Raw genomic sequence first — 16,161 nt, forward strand, 5'->3', positions numbered from 1 at the left:
GTATACCCCCAGGCCTGCCCCAAGGCCCCCTGTCTTTGCCCCCAGAACTGTGCCCAGGCTGGCTCCTTGGACTTCCGTACAGACTTTCGCCAGTCCTGGGCACCCACCAATGTTTGTTCCCGTGTCTCTCCCTGTCCTGGTCCCGGTGTCTGTGTTTGTTCCCATTCCTGTCCCCGGTGGTTTTCCTGTTCCCGTCCCTGTCACTGTGTTTGTGTCCGTCCCTGTCCAGGTATTTGTTCCAGTTCCCCGGTCCAGTTTTGTCCAGCCCCCTGTCCAGTCTCAGCCCCGTGTCCAGCCTCCTGTCCAGCCCTGTGTCCTGTCCCCTGTCCAGTCTCAGTCTCCGTTCCCTGTCCAGTCTCCGTCTCCTGTTCGGTCCCCTGTCCAGTCTCAGTCTCCGTTCCCTGTCCAGTCTCCGTCTCCTGTTCGGTCCCCTGTCCAGTCTCTGTTTCCGTCCACAGTCCAGTCCCTACCCTCTGTCCAGTCTAAGCCCCTAGCCCAGTCTATGTTCTCCTCCACAGTCCAGTCTCTGTCCCAGTCTAATGTCCAGTCCTCTGTCCAGTCTCCGTTCGTGTCCCCTGTCCAGTCCCTGTTCCCTCTCTCTCGGCGCCTCTGGTAGTGGCGCCGTTGAGGGGGGGTAATGTTACAGTTTAGCCTTTGTCTGTCTTCTGTTTCTCCCTCGTTTGGTCTCTTGTGCTCCTGCCCCTCTGTTTTCCTGTCAGTGTTCACAGCCATGTGCTATTGTTGTTGTTAGTATTTGTCTCCACCCTAGCTCCGCCCCAGCCCTGCCCTGTAGCATCAGTGTTCTCACCTGTGTCCTGTTTGTAACCCCGCCCCCTCGTCTTCCTAGCCCAGGTGTTTCTCACTCTCCTCTTGTATTTAAGCCCCTCTGTTAGAATGTTCAGTGTCGAGTCTTTTGTATTTTGTATCCTATATCCTATATCCTTAGTCTGTATGTATCCTTGCTGCCCGTATGTTTCCTAGTCCTAGTTTCTTAGTCTGTGTTTCTTAGTTTGTTATTATCCAAGTCTTGTTTTGCGTAACCCGTGTTTTGTTTGTTTTGATTTAAGTTATCTTGTTTATTTATAATAAATATCTTTGCACTTACGTCCTCCTCCTCCATCCCTCCGTCTCCCATTGTAACAAACTGTTTAATCAATGATTTTTAAAGCATTGACAACCTAATCAATAATAATTAATACTCTCATTTATAAACCATTTATAAACCCTTTATTAACCCTTTATAAGGGTAGTCTTATTTTAAAGTGGTACTGTGTTTCCTGTAGTGAATTCCAGCTCACTGGTGCTCTGTGGCTGAGAGCAGATGTTCCCAGTTCACTATGTTCCTCTGAAACAGTGTGAATGTAGGTCACTAGCGATTGTCACACTTACAGACGATGTTAAATTCATGCTGCTGAATAAATCCCACCCTGTGTTTGCAGTGAATCGCTGCACGTCGGTTTAGTAAGCAGAATAAAAGATCTAGCTGTTTGAAACGTGACCGGAGGCCATTCATCTGATCAGCTGAAATATCTGCAGATCCTCCTTCAGTGATTAACCCTTTAAACTCTGGGCTGTTTTAATGTGTTTTTTCTCTGTTTTTGTTTTCAGTTCCTCTTTCAGGTCTTATAACACAGTAATTATATCAGACAGACACATGCCCTGATCTCTTTTACTCCAGAAGACATACGGCTGCTCAAAAATATCATCATTTAAAATGGAAAAGGAAGCAGAATTGTTCTATTTTCCTGGAACTGATCATGTTTTGCTCAAGATTGTTCTTATTTTTGAATGTATAGACTTTAAATATATTCACACCTAAGATATTGAGTTGAAAGCATAAGAATATTGATGATTTGAGTTCATTACATGGTTTATTAATTATTACTTTGATAAAATACATGGAGAAACAGCATCAGGTGGAGTTATTTATTTTTCTTGATAATCAATAATCACACCTCTAGGATACATGTAGATACTAAAAACCTGACACTCAGAGCAGCCTATACCTTTCAGTATTTTAATCAGAACACACAAAGAAAAATATATACAAAAATGTAAACTTTTTACTTTTTAGTCTAAATAAATAAACATTTAGTGCAAAATAACTACTTAGTAAAAATGTGCAACTAAAATATATAAAAACTATATAAAGTAGTGCGCACACCATACCTAGCTTTAGTTTGAGTAAAGCAGGTAGTTTCACACTGTTTTTTCTGTGACTCTTTTGAGTCTTTATTTACTGATATTATTTGGTTTAAACATCATATAAATATGTTTGAAGCACTGAAGGTAAATAATATTGGTTGATGAAGGAGATTTTTCACTTTTTTAGGTGTTTTTCTCTCAATGGGTTTCTTGTAGATATAACTTTACCGCACTGGGATCACTATTTTTAGAAAGAGTAAGCTCCGCCCTTTCTAACCATATATGGATTATGTTAATGCTGAGAACACAAGGTGAGATTTTGGAGGGAAAATCCGTCTGTATGGTTTTAAGGGTTAAAAGCTCCAGATCTGTACAGCTGGTGTTTTTGTGAAGTAGCTGCATGTCGGCTGCTGATAGGACGGAGCTGGAAGTGAGTGGGATGTAGTGGAAACACTGAGCGTTCAGCCTCTCCTTGCCTTCACCTAATAATGATGTTCAGATGTGTGGGGGCGAGTGTGCATGTATTTGTTTGTGTGTGTGTGTGTGTGTGTGTGTGTGTGTGTGTGTGTGTTTGAGACAGGAAATGGAAATGCACATGCTGGGTGTGTAAAAAAAATCATCTGTGATATGTTTTATATTTTATATTTTACATTCTTCAAAGTAGCTCCTCTTGTTTATATGATCAGCTTTGGACATCTCTGCATTTCCTCTCTCGGGGCTCTGGCAGATGATGGCAAGCTGCATGAACAGGACATTTCTAAATTATTATTTCTAACAATTTCTAACCTTTACAATGTTCTCCATACCTGCAGCCACTATCTCAAAGAAAAGTCTTTTTATTCGGTGACAGAAACTCCCGACTATGAGTAGGGAGGGACCAAAACAATAAAAACATGGAACAGGAAACACCTGGCATAGGTAATGACGACACAGGTGGGATCACTAAAGATAAGGGAGGAGACAAGGAGAACAACACAGGGCCATGTACTGGGAAAACACTCTTTTTGTAGAAGAGATGGGATTTATCTGAAAAGAGATGCCAGATATAACATGAAGAATATGATTTAAATGTGTAAAATATACTGTAATGGGACCAATGCAAAAATTGTGTACTTGAACTGAATAAATTAAGGCCAGAGATCCAAAACTCTGAACCAGAGTGCATCAAATTTGTACTGTTCCCTCCAGCAGATGGTGTGAGGGTGGCCAGATTAATCCTCTTTCAGCCAAAACTCTTACTTTTGATTGTGCTTAATCTGGTGCCAAACATCAGAGATGTTATTTGATTTGTTTCAGACTATAAAAAAACACACATCGGGTCCTTTTACAACATTTTTTCTGTGATTATTTAATCTAAATTAACAAGTTTATTTCACATCCCTCGTAAAAACATAAACACCCTTAATGCCTAAAAGCTAAAAATGTTTTTAAGTGATTTTTAAATGTTGTTGTTCAGTGTGGAACCTGTTAAAATTACTATAAATATTACTATAACAGAACCATTGTTTAGTCAGTTGCTACGCTGTTGTTAGATGGTTGCTATGGTTTTGATATTGATAGATTGCAGAGAGAGAGAAACAGAGAGAGAGAGAGAGAAACAGAGAGAGAGCGAGAGAGACAGAGAGAGAGAGAGAGATTTTTTCCATCAGTGGAGATAAATCAGGTCTGAAATGGTTAAATAAAAATTATGTTTCAGATTATTCAATAATACTTTGAAGACATTTTTGGTAAATTAGATGAGAGAGTTTACAAACCATTTAATCATTTATTTGTCTTTAGTGTTTGGGACGTACATTTGACCCCATGTTGTGACCCATGTATTAAACAAACATGAGTAAACGAGTGAGAGACAGAGAGAGAGAGAGAAAGAGAGAGAGAGAGAGAGAGAGAGACAGAGAGAGAGAGAGAGAGAGAGAGAGAGACAGAGAGAGAGAGAGAGAGAGAGAGATGGAGTTCAGCCAGAATAACAGGAGAACAATAGCAGGCTGTAGGGCGGTCCAGCTGCCACCCGAGGGATCCCCTGTCCAACACTGATGATAAATCCTCTCTCTCTCTCTGTTTCTCTCTCTCTCTGTCTCTCTCTCTCTGTTTCTCTCTCTCTCTGTCTCTCTCTCTCTGTTTCTCTCTCTCTCTGTCTCTCTCTCTCTGTTTCTCTCTCTCTCTGTCTCTCTCTCTCTGTTTCTCTCTCTCTCTGTCTCTCTCTCTGTAGGGGTTAATCTCTCAGCAGCAGCAGGATGAGTTCAGTTTCCTCTCTGAGAGCTCGGGGTGGGGGGTGGGGTGGGGGGGTATGATTATCACGCTGAGAGTCGAGGCACCTAAATGATCATTAGGAGCTCGAAATTTACAGCAAATTAACCACAGAAATCCACTGACCTTTCACCTCACTGCCCCACACTCACCTGTACCTGTTTAACACAGGTAACATACGATTAAACTTCCCACCAAGCTTCAGGACAGACTTAACCATGTGCAGATCTGTGCAGAATGCTGTGTACTGAAGAGTGATATCTAAATACTGAAAACACTGTTCTACATGCATACAGTAACATATTCCATTATAACACAGAAACAAAGTGATGAAAAAATAAACTATAATTAGAATGCATTTACAGTTTATCTTGATTTATTTTGGAGAAATCACTGTGTGTGTGCTCTTGTATTGCACAGGGATATTTGGTATTTGGTATTTATTGGTATATGGTGTTTATTTTTTTGCGTTGCAGTGTGTTTATTTGTTTATGTTTAATAAACAGGGATGTACATACATATTTATTATATATAACGTTGTTAATAATGTATGTTGTATTTTGTGCATATATAATGAAAATATTGTATTGTATTATATATGGGAAATATTTTAATTTGCAGTTTTTACTCTGAGACGGTGACCTGACTCCTGCTCCTGGTGTTCAGGTATTTTTATATGTGCTTGATTTTGATTGGAGCAGACAGCAGGGTTTGAGCAGCGGTGTGAATTGAGGATAAACCAGTATGAATTCAGATCCTGGTTCTTCTGACCTTCATTATAAATACAACCATCTACTGAGTCTCTCCGTGTTTCATAAAGACTGAACTGGTGCAGAGTTTGGCCCTCAGGCTGCGGGGGGGACACCGGGGCCACGTCTCCTCATCCCGCTGGGATTAACCCATCACCACCACCCACCCACCCCCCCCCCCCCCCCGCCTGGGGGTCTGAAGGAGAACGAATCAGGAGAGCACAGGGGCGGAGCTACACTTCAGAGCACAGAACTCCATCTCTAGCTAAATTTCCTTCGGGATCAATAAAGTATCTATCTATCTATCTATCTATCTATCTATCTATCTATCTATCTATCTATCTATCTATCTATCTATCTATCTATCTATCTATCTATCTATCTATCTATCTATCTATCTATCTATCTATCTATCTATCTATCTATCTATCTATCTATCTATCTATCTATCTATCTATCTATCTATCTATCTATCTATCTATCTATCTATCTATCTCTGTGCCAAGACGGCGGGACGTGGCAATCTTCAAAAAGCGGCTCTTCATGGTAACCCAGACGGGGTTTATTTATGTTCAGTGGTGTTTATTCTATTGTTTAAAGAGTTGTACATGTAGAGCAAGCAATCCTGTTCATGCTTCTGTGAGCGCCTGGGTGCTGAATAAGTTGCTAAGTGGTTGCTAGGTGGTTAATATGGTGTTGCCAGGTTGTTGCTGTGTATACCCAGTGGTCAGGACAGTGTTGTTAGGTTGTTGCTAGGTGGTTAATATAGACAGTGTTGCTAAGTTGTTGCTAGGTGGTTAATATGGTGTTGTTGCGTTGTCGCTATGTCTTGCTAGGTTGTTGCTGTGTATCCCTGATCGTCAGGGCAGAGTTGCTAGGTTGTTGCTAGGTGGTTAATATGGTGCTGCTAAGTTGTTGCTAGGTGGTTAATATGGTGTTGCTAGGTTGTTGATATGATCTTGCAATGTTGTTGTGTATCCCTGGTGGTCAGGGTAGTGTTGCTAAGTTGTTGCTAGGTGGTCAGTACGGTGTCGCTAGGTTGTTGCTATGAGCTTGCAAGGTTCTTGTTGTCTATCCCTGGTGGTTGGAATGGTGTTGCTAAGTTATGGTATTGCTAGGTTCTTGCTGTCTATCTCTGGTGGTTGGAATAGTTTTGATAAGTGTTGCTAAGTTACTAGGTGGTTTCTGTGGTGTTGCTAAGAGGTGATTACTATAGTCTTATTAGGTGGTTGCTACAGTGTTGCTACAAAAGTGCTTTTCAAATGTTTTCTCTTAAATTGCACAGGGATTGCTATGGTATTTCATGGTATTTTGTATTTATTGGTATATGGTATGCATTTTTTCTATGTTGCAGCAGGTTTATTTGTGTGTGTGTGTGTGTAATGAGCGGGGGTGTGCACGCGTGTGAGGGGGGCGTGGCAATCTTCAAAGCAGCTCTTCATGGCAACCCAGGCTTGGTTTATTTCAGTGGTGTTTATTCTTTTGTTTAAAGAGCTGTAAATGTAAATGTAGGCCAAGCAGTCGTGGTTATGATTATGCTGAGAGCTCCTGGGTGCTGAATAATTTAAAAAGGTTTTTTTCCCGTGTGGTTTCTGCTGCAGACCCCAGATGAATCCTTCCTTATCGTCCTTTTATTTATTCCTTTTTTCTGTTCCTCTTTATTCGTTCCAGACCTGATAAGGCTTGGAACGGCAGTGTTTAGATTCAGCACTGATTGCAGGAGCTTGTTTGGATTTATGGAATAAAAGAAGGAAAGACTGATGTCACGTATTGTGTCGTCTAGAAGAAAAAGGAAAAAGAAACTCAAGGCCCTCCACCCGTCTCCTGCTGAGCCTCTGCTTTCACTCTGTATTATCCTCTCCAGTGTCAGAGCTGGAGTTTAATAGTATGTTTTAGAGCCAGAAGAAACCAATGCTAAAAGGCTAATCTGCTCATACAGCTCTGAAAAATGAAGTATGGAGTTTAAAAACCTCTGGAATATAATCAAGAGGAAGACGGATGATCACAAGCCATCAAACCACCAAACTGAACTGCTTGAATTTTTGCACCAGGAGTAAAGCAGCATAAAGTTATCCAAAAGCAGTGTGTAAGACTGGTGGAGGAGAACATGATGCCAAGATGCATGAAAAACAACTGTGATTAAAAACCAGGATTATTCCACCAAATATTGATTTCAGCCATTTCTCATTTTCTGTAAATAAATGCTCTAAATGAGAATATTTTTATTTGTAATTTGGGAGAAATGTTGTCTGTAGTTTATAGAATAAAACAACAATGTTCATTTTACTCAAACATAAACCTATAAATAGGAAAATCTGCTATAGCAGCATAGATTTACTGTCGTCAAAAAATAACTTGAGTCTCATTTTCCAAATATCTGGCAACAAAAGTAAGTAAACATGTCCAAACAAAGTCATGTGACTTTGAGTTAGAGTTACAAGGTTTTAGGCTTGAATTAGAAAGCAAGGGTTTTTTTGCGTAGAATTCCTTCGTAGAGACCATTGAATATTCACTATGGCACCTCATGGCAAAGAACGCTCTAAGGACAGATCAAGCATGTCTGTATGTCTCCAGACCTAAACCTAAACAATTGAGCACCTGTGGGGCATCCTGACACTGAAGGTGGAGAAGTGCAGGGAGTTTGATATCTCCAGATATGTGATGTCATCATGGAGGGGTGGAAAAGTATTCCAGTATGCTGCATGTCCATTGGGACAGACATGAAGTTCTAGATTAGTAAATAACAGCATTGTGCTTCAGGTCTGAGTTTTGTTTCCTCACTGATGTAATCCTCTTTAGCACGTTGTGTAATTTTAGTGAAGGGAGGGAAGCAGGGTTAGGTGTGGACAGACAGCTTGTTTTCTGAATCTGAATCAAATGATTTAAATAATCTGAATCTTCTGGATGTTTCTGGTTTTACTGAAGGAGAGAAAGAGAGTTCTGAACAGCGTCGAACCAAAAGCAGCAAGTCATCGTTACTCATCCAACACTCAGTTTCTCCAACGTGTCCTATTTTCCTCCCAAGACTCTCGCTCTAATGCTCTCTCTCTCTCTTTCTCTCTCACACACACACACACTCTCGCTCTCATTCTCTCTTTCACTTTCTTACACTCACACATTCTCATTCTCTCTTGCTCTCTCTCTTTCTCTATTTCTTACACGCATGCACCCTCACATTCTCTCTCTCATTCTCTCTATTTCTCTTTTTTTCAAATCAATTCAATTAAAAGAAGCTTTATTGGCATGACCGTAGTAAATTACAATATTGTCAAAGCATTAATTAATAAAAAAAACAACAACAATTGATCAATGCATACATAAACAATTCAAAAACACATAAACAATTAAGTAAGGTTAATTACACATTAATTACATTGTAATTAACTGTTTGAATGTGTATATCTCTATTAGAACCTGGTGTTCTATTTGTGTTCTATTTCTCAATTCAATTTAATGTAGCTTTATTAACATGACTGTGAGTTACAATGTCACCAAAGCATTATAACAATTAACAACAACAAAGATACATGAACATACATAACAGACACAATAACATATAACGTATAGCAAAAAGATTCATTATGATTATTATATAAATTATATTATTCATCAATAATAATAATTATATAATATAAAATATATATAAAATATATAGTATATATAATATATTCTTCCTCTCTCTCTTACACACACACACACACTTTCTCTCTCTCTCTCTCTGTCAACGTAGCTCACTGACTTGGGCGGGGGTAAATAGCTATGTTTTTGTTATAAGTCCCGCCCCCGCATGTTTTGATTGGCTGTATCAGTGCGGGACGAGGCGGGACTCTGGAGCTCAGCTCCAGTGTGTCTCTGACATTACACAAACCCTCACATACACACACACACACACACACTCCCATACACACACATACTTATACACACTCAGACACACACGCACTCGGGTTAGGTCGGGTGTTCGGAGCTCCAGCCGGCTGAAGCTTCTCTCCCTGTTTGTTGTTTATAGTGGAGGTTTTTATTATACGGGTCTCTGAGGAGAACATCACGCGGGAATAAGATAAGAGATTAAAACGATAAAGAATAATATTTTAACTTATTTAAAGTGTTCTTAAACCGCCTGTTTTTTGGGGTGAAACTCGGGGGAATAGAGAAGAGCTCAGGACTCAGCGGGTTGTTGCGGCTCGAGCTCCGGTCTGAGCGGGCTGGGATGGTGAGCGCGCGCGGCACGCTGCTGACCCGCGCCCCGCCTGGAGAGAGAGCCGCCGGGGGGAGACCGCGGGAGTAACCGGCGGCGGAGAGACCGGCGGAGAGACCGGGAGCAGCGGGGAGACCGAGCCCGGGGAGCGGCGGCAGCATGGAGGACGGATTCTCCAGCTACAGCTCTTTATACGATACATCCTCATTACTGCAGTTCTGTAACGGTAAACTAAAAAACACATCATATATATACATCTCTTTCTTTCTTTCTTTCTTTCTTTCTTTCTTTCTTTCTCTCTATCTCTATCTCTGTTCTTCTGTCTGTTCTTCCTCCAGTAATTAGTGTATTCACTCATCCGCTCACCTGAAGTAGCTTTAATACAGGTAGAAGTGACCTCAGCTTCCTCACAGTGATTCACCTCTATTCTTTTTCTTTGTTTATTTCTTCTTACAATAAACAATGTGCATTGTTACAGTCATGATGCCAATAAAGCATTAGTGAACTGAACTGAAAGAGAGAGCGATAGAGAGGGAGAGATAGATAAAGAGAAAAAAAGAGAGAGAAAATTTCTGACAGGTGGCAGCAGGTGTTTTTACAGGAGGACAGGGACCCTGCTCATCACTCATCATCAAAGCAGAGATGATACATCATAAGCATAGGGGTTAATATTAATTAGATTGAATAGATGATATTAGTGAAGTATCTGGAGTAGGGCTGGGCGATCATATTCAAAATCATATTATATCATGATATTTATCTAATGGTGCTAGTTAAGTATATTGTGATATAATATGATTGTGACCATATCGCCCAGCACTAATACCATTATGTAATTATTGTGTTATAATATGATTTTGACCTTGAAATTATATCTTCAGGTAAATGTCATGATATAATATATTTTTACAATATCGCCCAGCCCTAATCTAGATACTTTACTAGCACCATTAGCTAAATATTGTGATATAATTTCACCACACTCAATATTTGTCACGATTGCAGTCCAGTTGCAGTAATACTGATATTCAGATCCCAAATAAATATATTCCTTTTCGAAAGTACAGTTATTTAATTCAAAATATTCTGCAATTCACCCTATTAAACTGGTATTCTTAATTAAATAATTAAATAATGCTCTGTGATCAAAGTTTGGTTAGTGTTCTTAAAGCACTGAAGGTAGGAATAATGATCTTAATCAGTCTTGCTTAGCCTTCTCACCTTATTTTAAGTAATTAAGTAATAAAACAATATGGTCAAAATATTTATCATGATTGCGCTTAGATCACAGCAAAAGTGAGAGTTTATTAAGCTGGATTTTAAACATCTTTGTAAATAGTACAATTGGGTCATTGTTCTTTAAGCGCTAACTGTATCATCGATAAGTACTGAATAAAATTGTCGTTATGATTAAAAATTATAACGATACACTGCAAAAAACTAAACCTTAGCAAGTGAAATTATATATATATGTAGTTCAGGCTTTGGAATATATATTCTGTGTGATGTGATGCTGTTAGATACTGTAGGTGTGTGATTGGTCCTGTGGGAGGATGTTTAAGTACATTGAGGATGGTAGGTTACATTCACTCGTTGTTCACAAGTAAAGTTCTTTCATTAAACCCTACTCATTTTAAAGCGTCCTGTATCTGTTCAGACTGGATATGAACGTTGTATGAGTGCAGGACCTTTAGAGGATTTTAGTTTCAGTATTGGAAAAGAACAGTGCTGTGTTGTCATCTCTTGTTGTGAATTTTCACAATGCATGTCTAAAACTAGGATCTGTTTTACAGTATTTATAGCTTTCTCTTCTCTGTTTCTGTCTCGACTGGCTGGCTGACCTAGATCATTCTCACTTGCTAATTCCTCAGGCTCCATTCTGAGGCAGATTTGGGAGTGACTCATGCAGAGTGATGCAGATACAGCAGAGAACCTCCATACAGATCTGTACAATTATTATATAAAAGCTAATAAAATATACGTAAAGAACCTAGATAGCCTTGAAGCCCTAATTAGCATCTTCTACAGCTCTGTAAAAAAATAAGAGACACTTAAAAATGATGAGTTTCTTTGATTTTACCAAATTGAAAACCTCTGGAAGATATCTATCTATCTATCTATCTATCTATCTATCTATCTATCTATCTATCTATCTATCTATCTATCTAGGATGTGTCTCTTCTGTAGTTACAGGAGACTGTGCTCACAGTGGCAATCAGTGATTTTATGTGTGTGTGTGTGTGTGTGTTAGAGAGAGAGGGATGGTGCGTGTAGTTGCTGGCTGGGTCTTTGGGGGAAGGGAGGAGAGAGAGAGAGAGAAAGAGAGAGAGACAGAGAGAGAGAGAGAGACAGAGAGAGAAAGGGAGGATGAGGAATAAGGGCTTCCCTCGTTACCAGAGGAGTGAAAGTGCTGCTCTGTGTTTTTAGGCCACGTCATTAATCTCTCTCTCATGAAGGAAGATCATGTGATTTCTCTCCAGTCTAAAGATTATACTGTTACATCATCCTTCTTCACCACCAGTTAAAACAGGGATAAGATATTATAGCTTATTATTTACTTATTTATTTTATGATGTTTTAGTTGTTTTAGATCTTAAATTCTTTAAGAAAAAACTCTTTAATTCCTAGTTAACTAAATTTTGGTTTGTTTTAGCTGTTTTAGTCCTTTTACCTTCCTTTTTTTATAGTTTATTTTATAGTTTTTAGTTATTTCTTATTATTTTTTGTACTCCTTTATGCACTCATTTTTATTTATTAATCTATATTTTAATTCTAATGATTTTAATTAGCTTTGATTTTTAATTTCTTTACTAATTAGTTATATGTCTTATTTTAAAAATATCTTCTATATCTTTTTAATATGCTGGGTCTTTTTATTTATTTATTATTTTCCTTTATCTATTGGTTTGTCTATGTTAAGAGGTAAATGATAGCCACCCTCAATGTACTTCAAGTTTAAATAAAGTAAGACTGATTGATTGATTGATTGATTGATCACACCTCAGTATTGATATTTTACACATTAATGCTGCATTGAGTAATGAACTGGTCGTACGGTAGATCAGTGTGTGGAATAGTGTAGATCAGTGTGTGGGTGGTGTGGTTTGAGTACCGGTAGATAAAAGCTGCTCTCGTTTTTTTAACAGCTTATTTTTCAGAGCTGTGAAAGAGATTCTCAGGCTGCGTGACTCCTGATCCTGCGTTACCTGTAAAACAGGTGCTGTGAGCTCAATCTGAAACATCTTGAGTAAAACGTCTTGCAACAGATCTTCATTCTTTACAGGCTGGAATTGCGTGACCTGTATTTCACTCATTATTCACACATGTTTTTATGAGCCTGATTTATGAGCTTGTGTTAATGCAGTGTGTTTCAATTGAAAAACACATTTGGATCCTTAAAGAAACATATTTGTTTTTGGCATTTGTGAATGTGAAAAAACTTTTAAAATAAGCACAATAATCACTAGTAGTAACTAGTAGTTATTCTGACTCTTGTTTCCAAATTTAAGATCTAAAATCTGTGAATGATATGCTTAAAATTATACATTTTTCTAAAGACATATTTTCACAGTACACTGTGTGATTTACTGTACTGTTAGGAGTACATATAATATAAAATATTAAGGCTTTAAATTAAGTCTTTGATTACTAATGGGTTTACTTTGTCCCACAAAATATATACACAATATATGAAGAAATCAGACTAAACAGAAAAACAATGAATAATTTAAACAATAGACCTTAAAAAAAGAGATACGCCAACAACTTTACAAAACTAAATATTTTAAATAAATAGTTCCATAAACACTATAAACAAGCCTAAAATACTCAAAATGTAAGTATTCCATAATATATTTCTCAAAAGCTCTATTGCACACGTAAGACACAAGTTTATGATTAATTTACAATATGTTCTTATTGAAGCCATTACAGGTTTAAAAATACCCTTCTTTCTCCAGTTAACAAATAAATGTAAGTGTGTGTTAATATTATCCTTTAAGCTACAGTATTAATATATTTTAAAGGACTACAATTACTTTCTATTTTACCCGGGGAAAAAACACACATACAGTGAGGAACAGCAGCAGGAGCTCCTCAGATAAAGCCCTGTTCTTATTTCTTTACAGGCAGAAAGAAGCGAGACGAGCGTTTGATTACACAGAGCTGTATCTGCTTCTTTTGCGGCACTGTTCTGTAAAAAAATCCAGTCTGTGAAGTGTTCTGGGTGTTTCTAGAGCATTTAATGTTTTTAAATTCGCATTTGATCTGTTTGAGTAGAGTGTTGCTGTGTGAGTCGGTGTTACTCTGCAGGGTCTTTGAGCTGTAACTCTTCTCTCTTTGTGTTTATTGTGTTTATCAGTGATGTGGTTGAAGCTGTTTCTCTGTGTGTAAAAGCTCCTGTAATGCGCTGCAGCGTTTCAGCTGTAATTTTGCTGATTTCTCAGGTCATAAATCAGGTCAGGCGGATGTTTGTTTGTTGACAGATGTTTAGGGGTGTTTTCTGTAAGAGCCGGAGAGGGGGGGGGGGGTGCTGGGTAAAATCCTGGGCCGGTATAGATCAGGTGTCACTGCGGGATTGTGGGTAATTGGGTTCGTGTGCCGGGCCGGGCCGTGGTGAGGTCAGCGTGCAGCGCAGCAGCTAGATAAACCCCCGGCCGTCGAGTGATGTCATTTATTCTTCATGGCTTCATGTGTCTCCGGGAAGCCAACTGGAAAAGTATGCTGAGAGACTGCAGGCCAGCAGAGCCACCCCACCCCAGCCGAGCTCTCAAAACCAAACCCGAGAAAAAAAACAGCAAAACAACAGTAATCAGCCCTTTAATCAGCATTTAAATTTTAGCTTTTTAAAAGGTAAATCAGATTAAGAATAAGTATTTCTGTGATTAAAAGTGTGAATTCAGCTGTAACTGGAAATATCTGCGCTGCTAAACTGTGCTGGACTGAGGTGCACAGCTTTCCACACGTGCTCACGTTTACAAGCACGTGTCCAACCATGTGGATGGAGGCCATGCATGCTGTTACCTCATGTTTAGAAATCAGTTGCGTTAGTGGGCTCAGTGGGGGTCCAGTGGTCTAAAGCTCTACCATTATGACCAGGAGATTGTTGATTCAAATCCCAGTCATGCAGCTTGCCATCAGCTGCCAGAGCCCTGAGAGAGCACAGTTGTTCTTATTCTCTCTTTTATTGGATCTTATAAAAGGTCCTCTCTCTGTTTTCTCTCTGTATTGTATAATGAAGTAAATGTAAGCAGGCAGATCTGGCGAGCGTGTGCAGTGTTGATCTGGGATCAGGCAGGACTTGTGTTTTCTCGTGGTCGGAGCTCAGAGCTGCTGTAAGACTGTTCCTGGAGCTGAACCCAAGCTCCTGCTATTGGCCGTCCTCAGAGGTATTAATGACCGAACACATGCAGCAGGATTAGGATTAAAGTCTCCTCACGTTACCAAAGAATAAACATCCCAACCGGCGAGAGCTGGAGGAGGCGCGAAAGCTGGAGGAGACGCAAGAGCTGCTTCTACTAAATCTCTCTCTCTCTTAAACTGAGAAACACTGAAAACAACACCCTAAACTCAGACTCAGATACACTCTGATAACCCCTGATTATCCTTATAGTGAGAAAATCTTCTGAGACACACACTAACACACACTAACAAAAACACACACTTACACACACTAACAAAAACACACACTAACACACACTAACAAAAACACACACTTACACACACTAACAAAAACACACACTAACACACACTAACAAAAACACACACTTACACACACTCACACTTACAAAAAAAAATGTACACTTACAGACAAAAAACCCACCTTTACACACACAAACACACACTTACACAAACTCACACTAACACACAAAAATGTACACTTACACACACAAACACTTATACAAACTCACACTTTGTCTGATCTATAGAGTGTCTGTATAATAAATATTAATATAATATAATAATAACTGATCAGGGGCCGCTGATTCATTTCCAGCCTCCCATTGATTTCCTTTAGCCTTGTAGCTGCTGGGTTGCCATGTATTGTTGTGTTTGTGCTGGTAAAGAGACAGCGGTGGCTGAGGGCTGGAGTGGGGGATATATTTATTATATATATTTTTGGAGGGGGTTGGCGGCTGTTATTTGGCAGAGATCACGTGACCTGAGCTGCTCTTTATCTGCAGCGCCGCTCTTCCCCCGTTCTCTACTGATAACAGCTTTCAACACATTTACCCGACTCTAATTCTCTCTCTCTCTTTTTGTTTATCTCTCTCTCATATCCACTTGCTATTTCTGCCCCAATTCTTAGGTTGTTTATTCATAATCTTAAATGTACATGTTTTTTGAAGTTATGTATTTATGTTTGTGTCAATTTCAATAATTCAATAATAATTTTCTCAGGGTTCGTCTGTGTGAAATATTTCACTCTTCTACTCTTTAGTGATAAAACTCCTGCATCCAGACTGCAATTGAAAAAACAGGAGGATCAGTGAGTTTTCATCATCATGGCGTTCAGTAGCTCCTCCATTTCCACTCGGCAGTGGACAAATAGCTATTTTAAAAAAATTTAATTACTTAATAGCTTACTACCCTGGAGTTCAGTGAGAATTTAGTTTTTCTAAAACATTCTCTGAGTAAATTACAGGCTGAATTATCTACTGTTTTTCTCTGAACTCCGTGCTCCTCCGGTAATTTTAGTCCCGTCCGGACGCACATCTCTGAGTTTCGTCTCCTCGCCTTTAATAAAATAGATATTTGTCCACTGCCGCACACCGTAGTTACACTTTGGGTGCGCCATGGTTTCCACGGAGATGCACGAAAAAAAAA

General features: G+C 39.2%; 1 protein-coding gene across 12 annotated transcripts in view; it reads left to right on the forward strand.

The window, feature by feature from the left end:
- Positions 1-16,161, forward strand: part of eml1 (EMAP like 1) — a 62,473-nt gene that overhangs the window by 9,725 nt on the left and 36,587 nt on the right. For 2 of the 12 annotated variants that reach the window (XM_022672528.2, XM_049463433.1), the window contains exon 1: positions 8,995-9,562. The exons of 9 other annotated variants lie outside the window; for them this stretch is intronic. In XM_022672528.2, the coding sequence (XP_022528249.2) occupies positions 9,496-9,562 (67 nt within the window). In that variant the 5' untranslated portion in view covers positions 8,995-9,495. Of the gene's footprint in view, positions 1-8,994; positions 9,563-16,161 lie in introns of those variants that run through there. One more of the 12 variants, XM_007237192.4, reaches the window with a different exon arrangement.

The sequence above is a fragment of the Astyanax mexicanus genome, chromosome 14 (assembly GCF_023375975.1).
Source record: "Astyanax mexicanus isolate ESR-SI-001 chromosome 14, AstMex3_surface, whole genome shotgun sequence".
Classification (NCBI taxonomy): Eukaryota; Metazoa; Chordata; class Actinopteri; order Characiformes; family Acestrorhamphidae; genus Astyanax; species Astyanax mexicanus.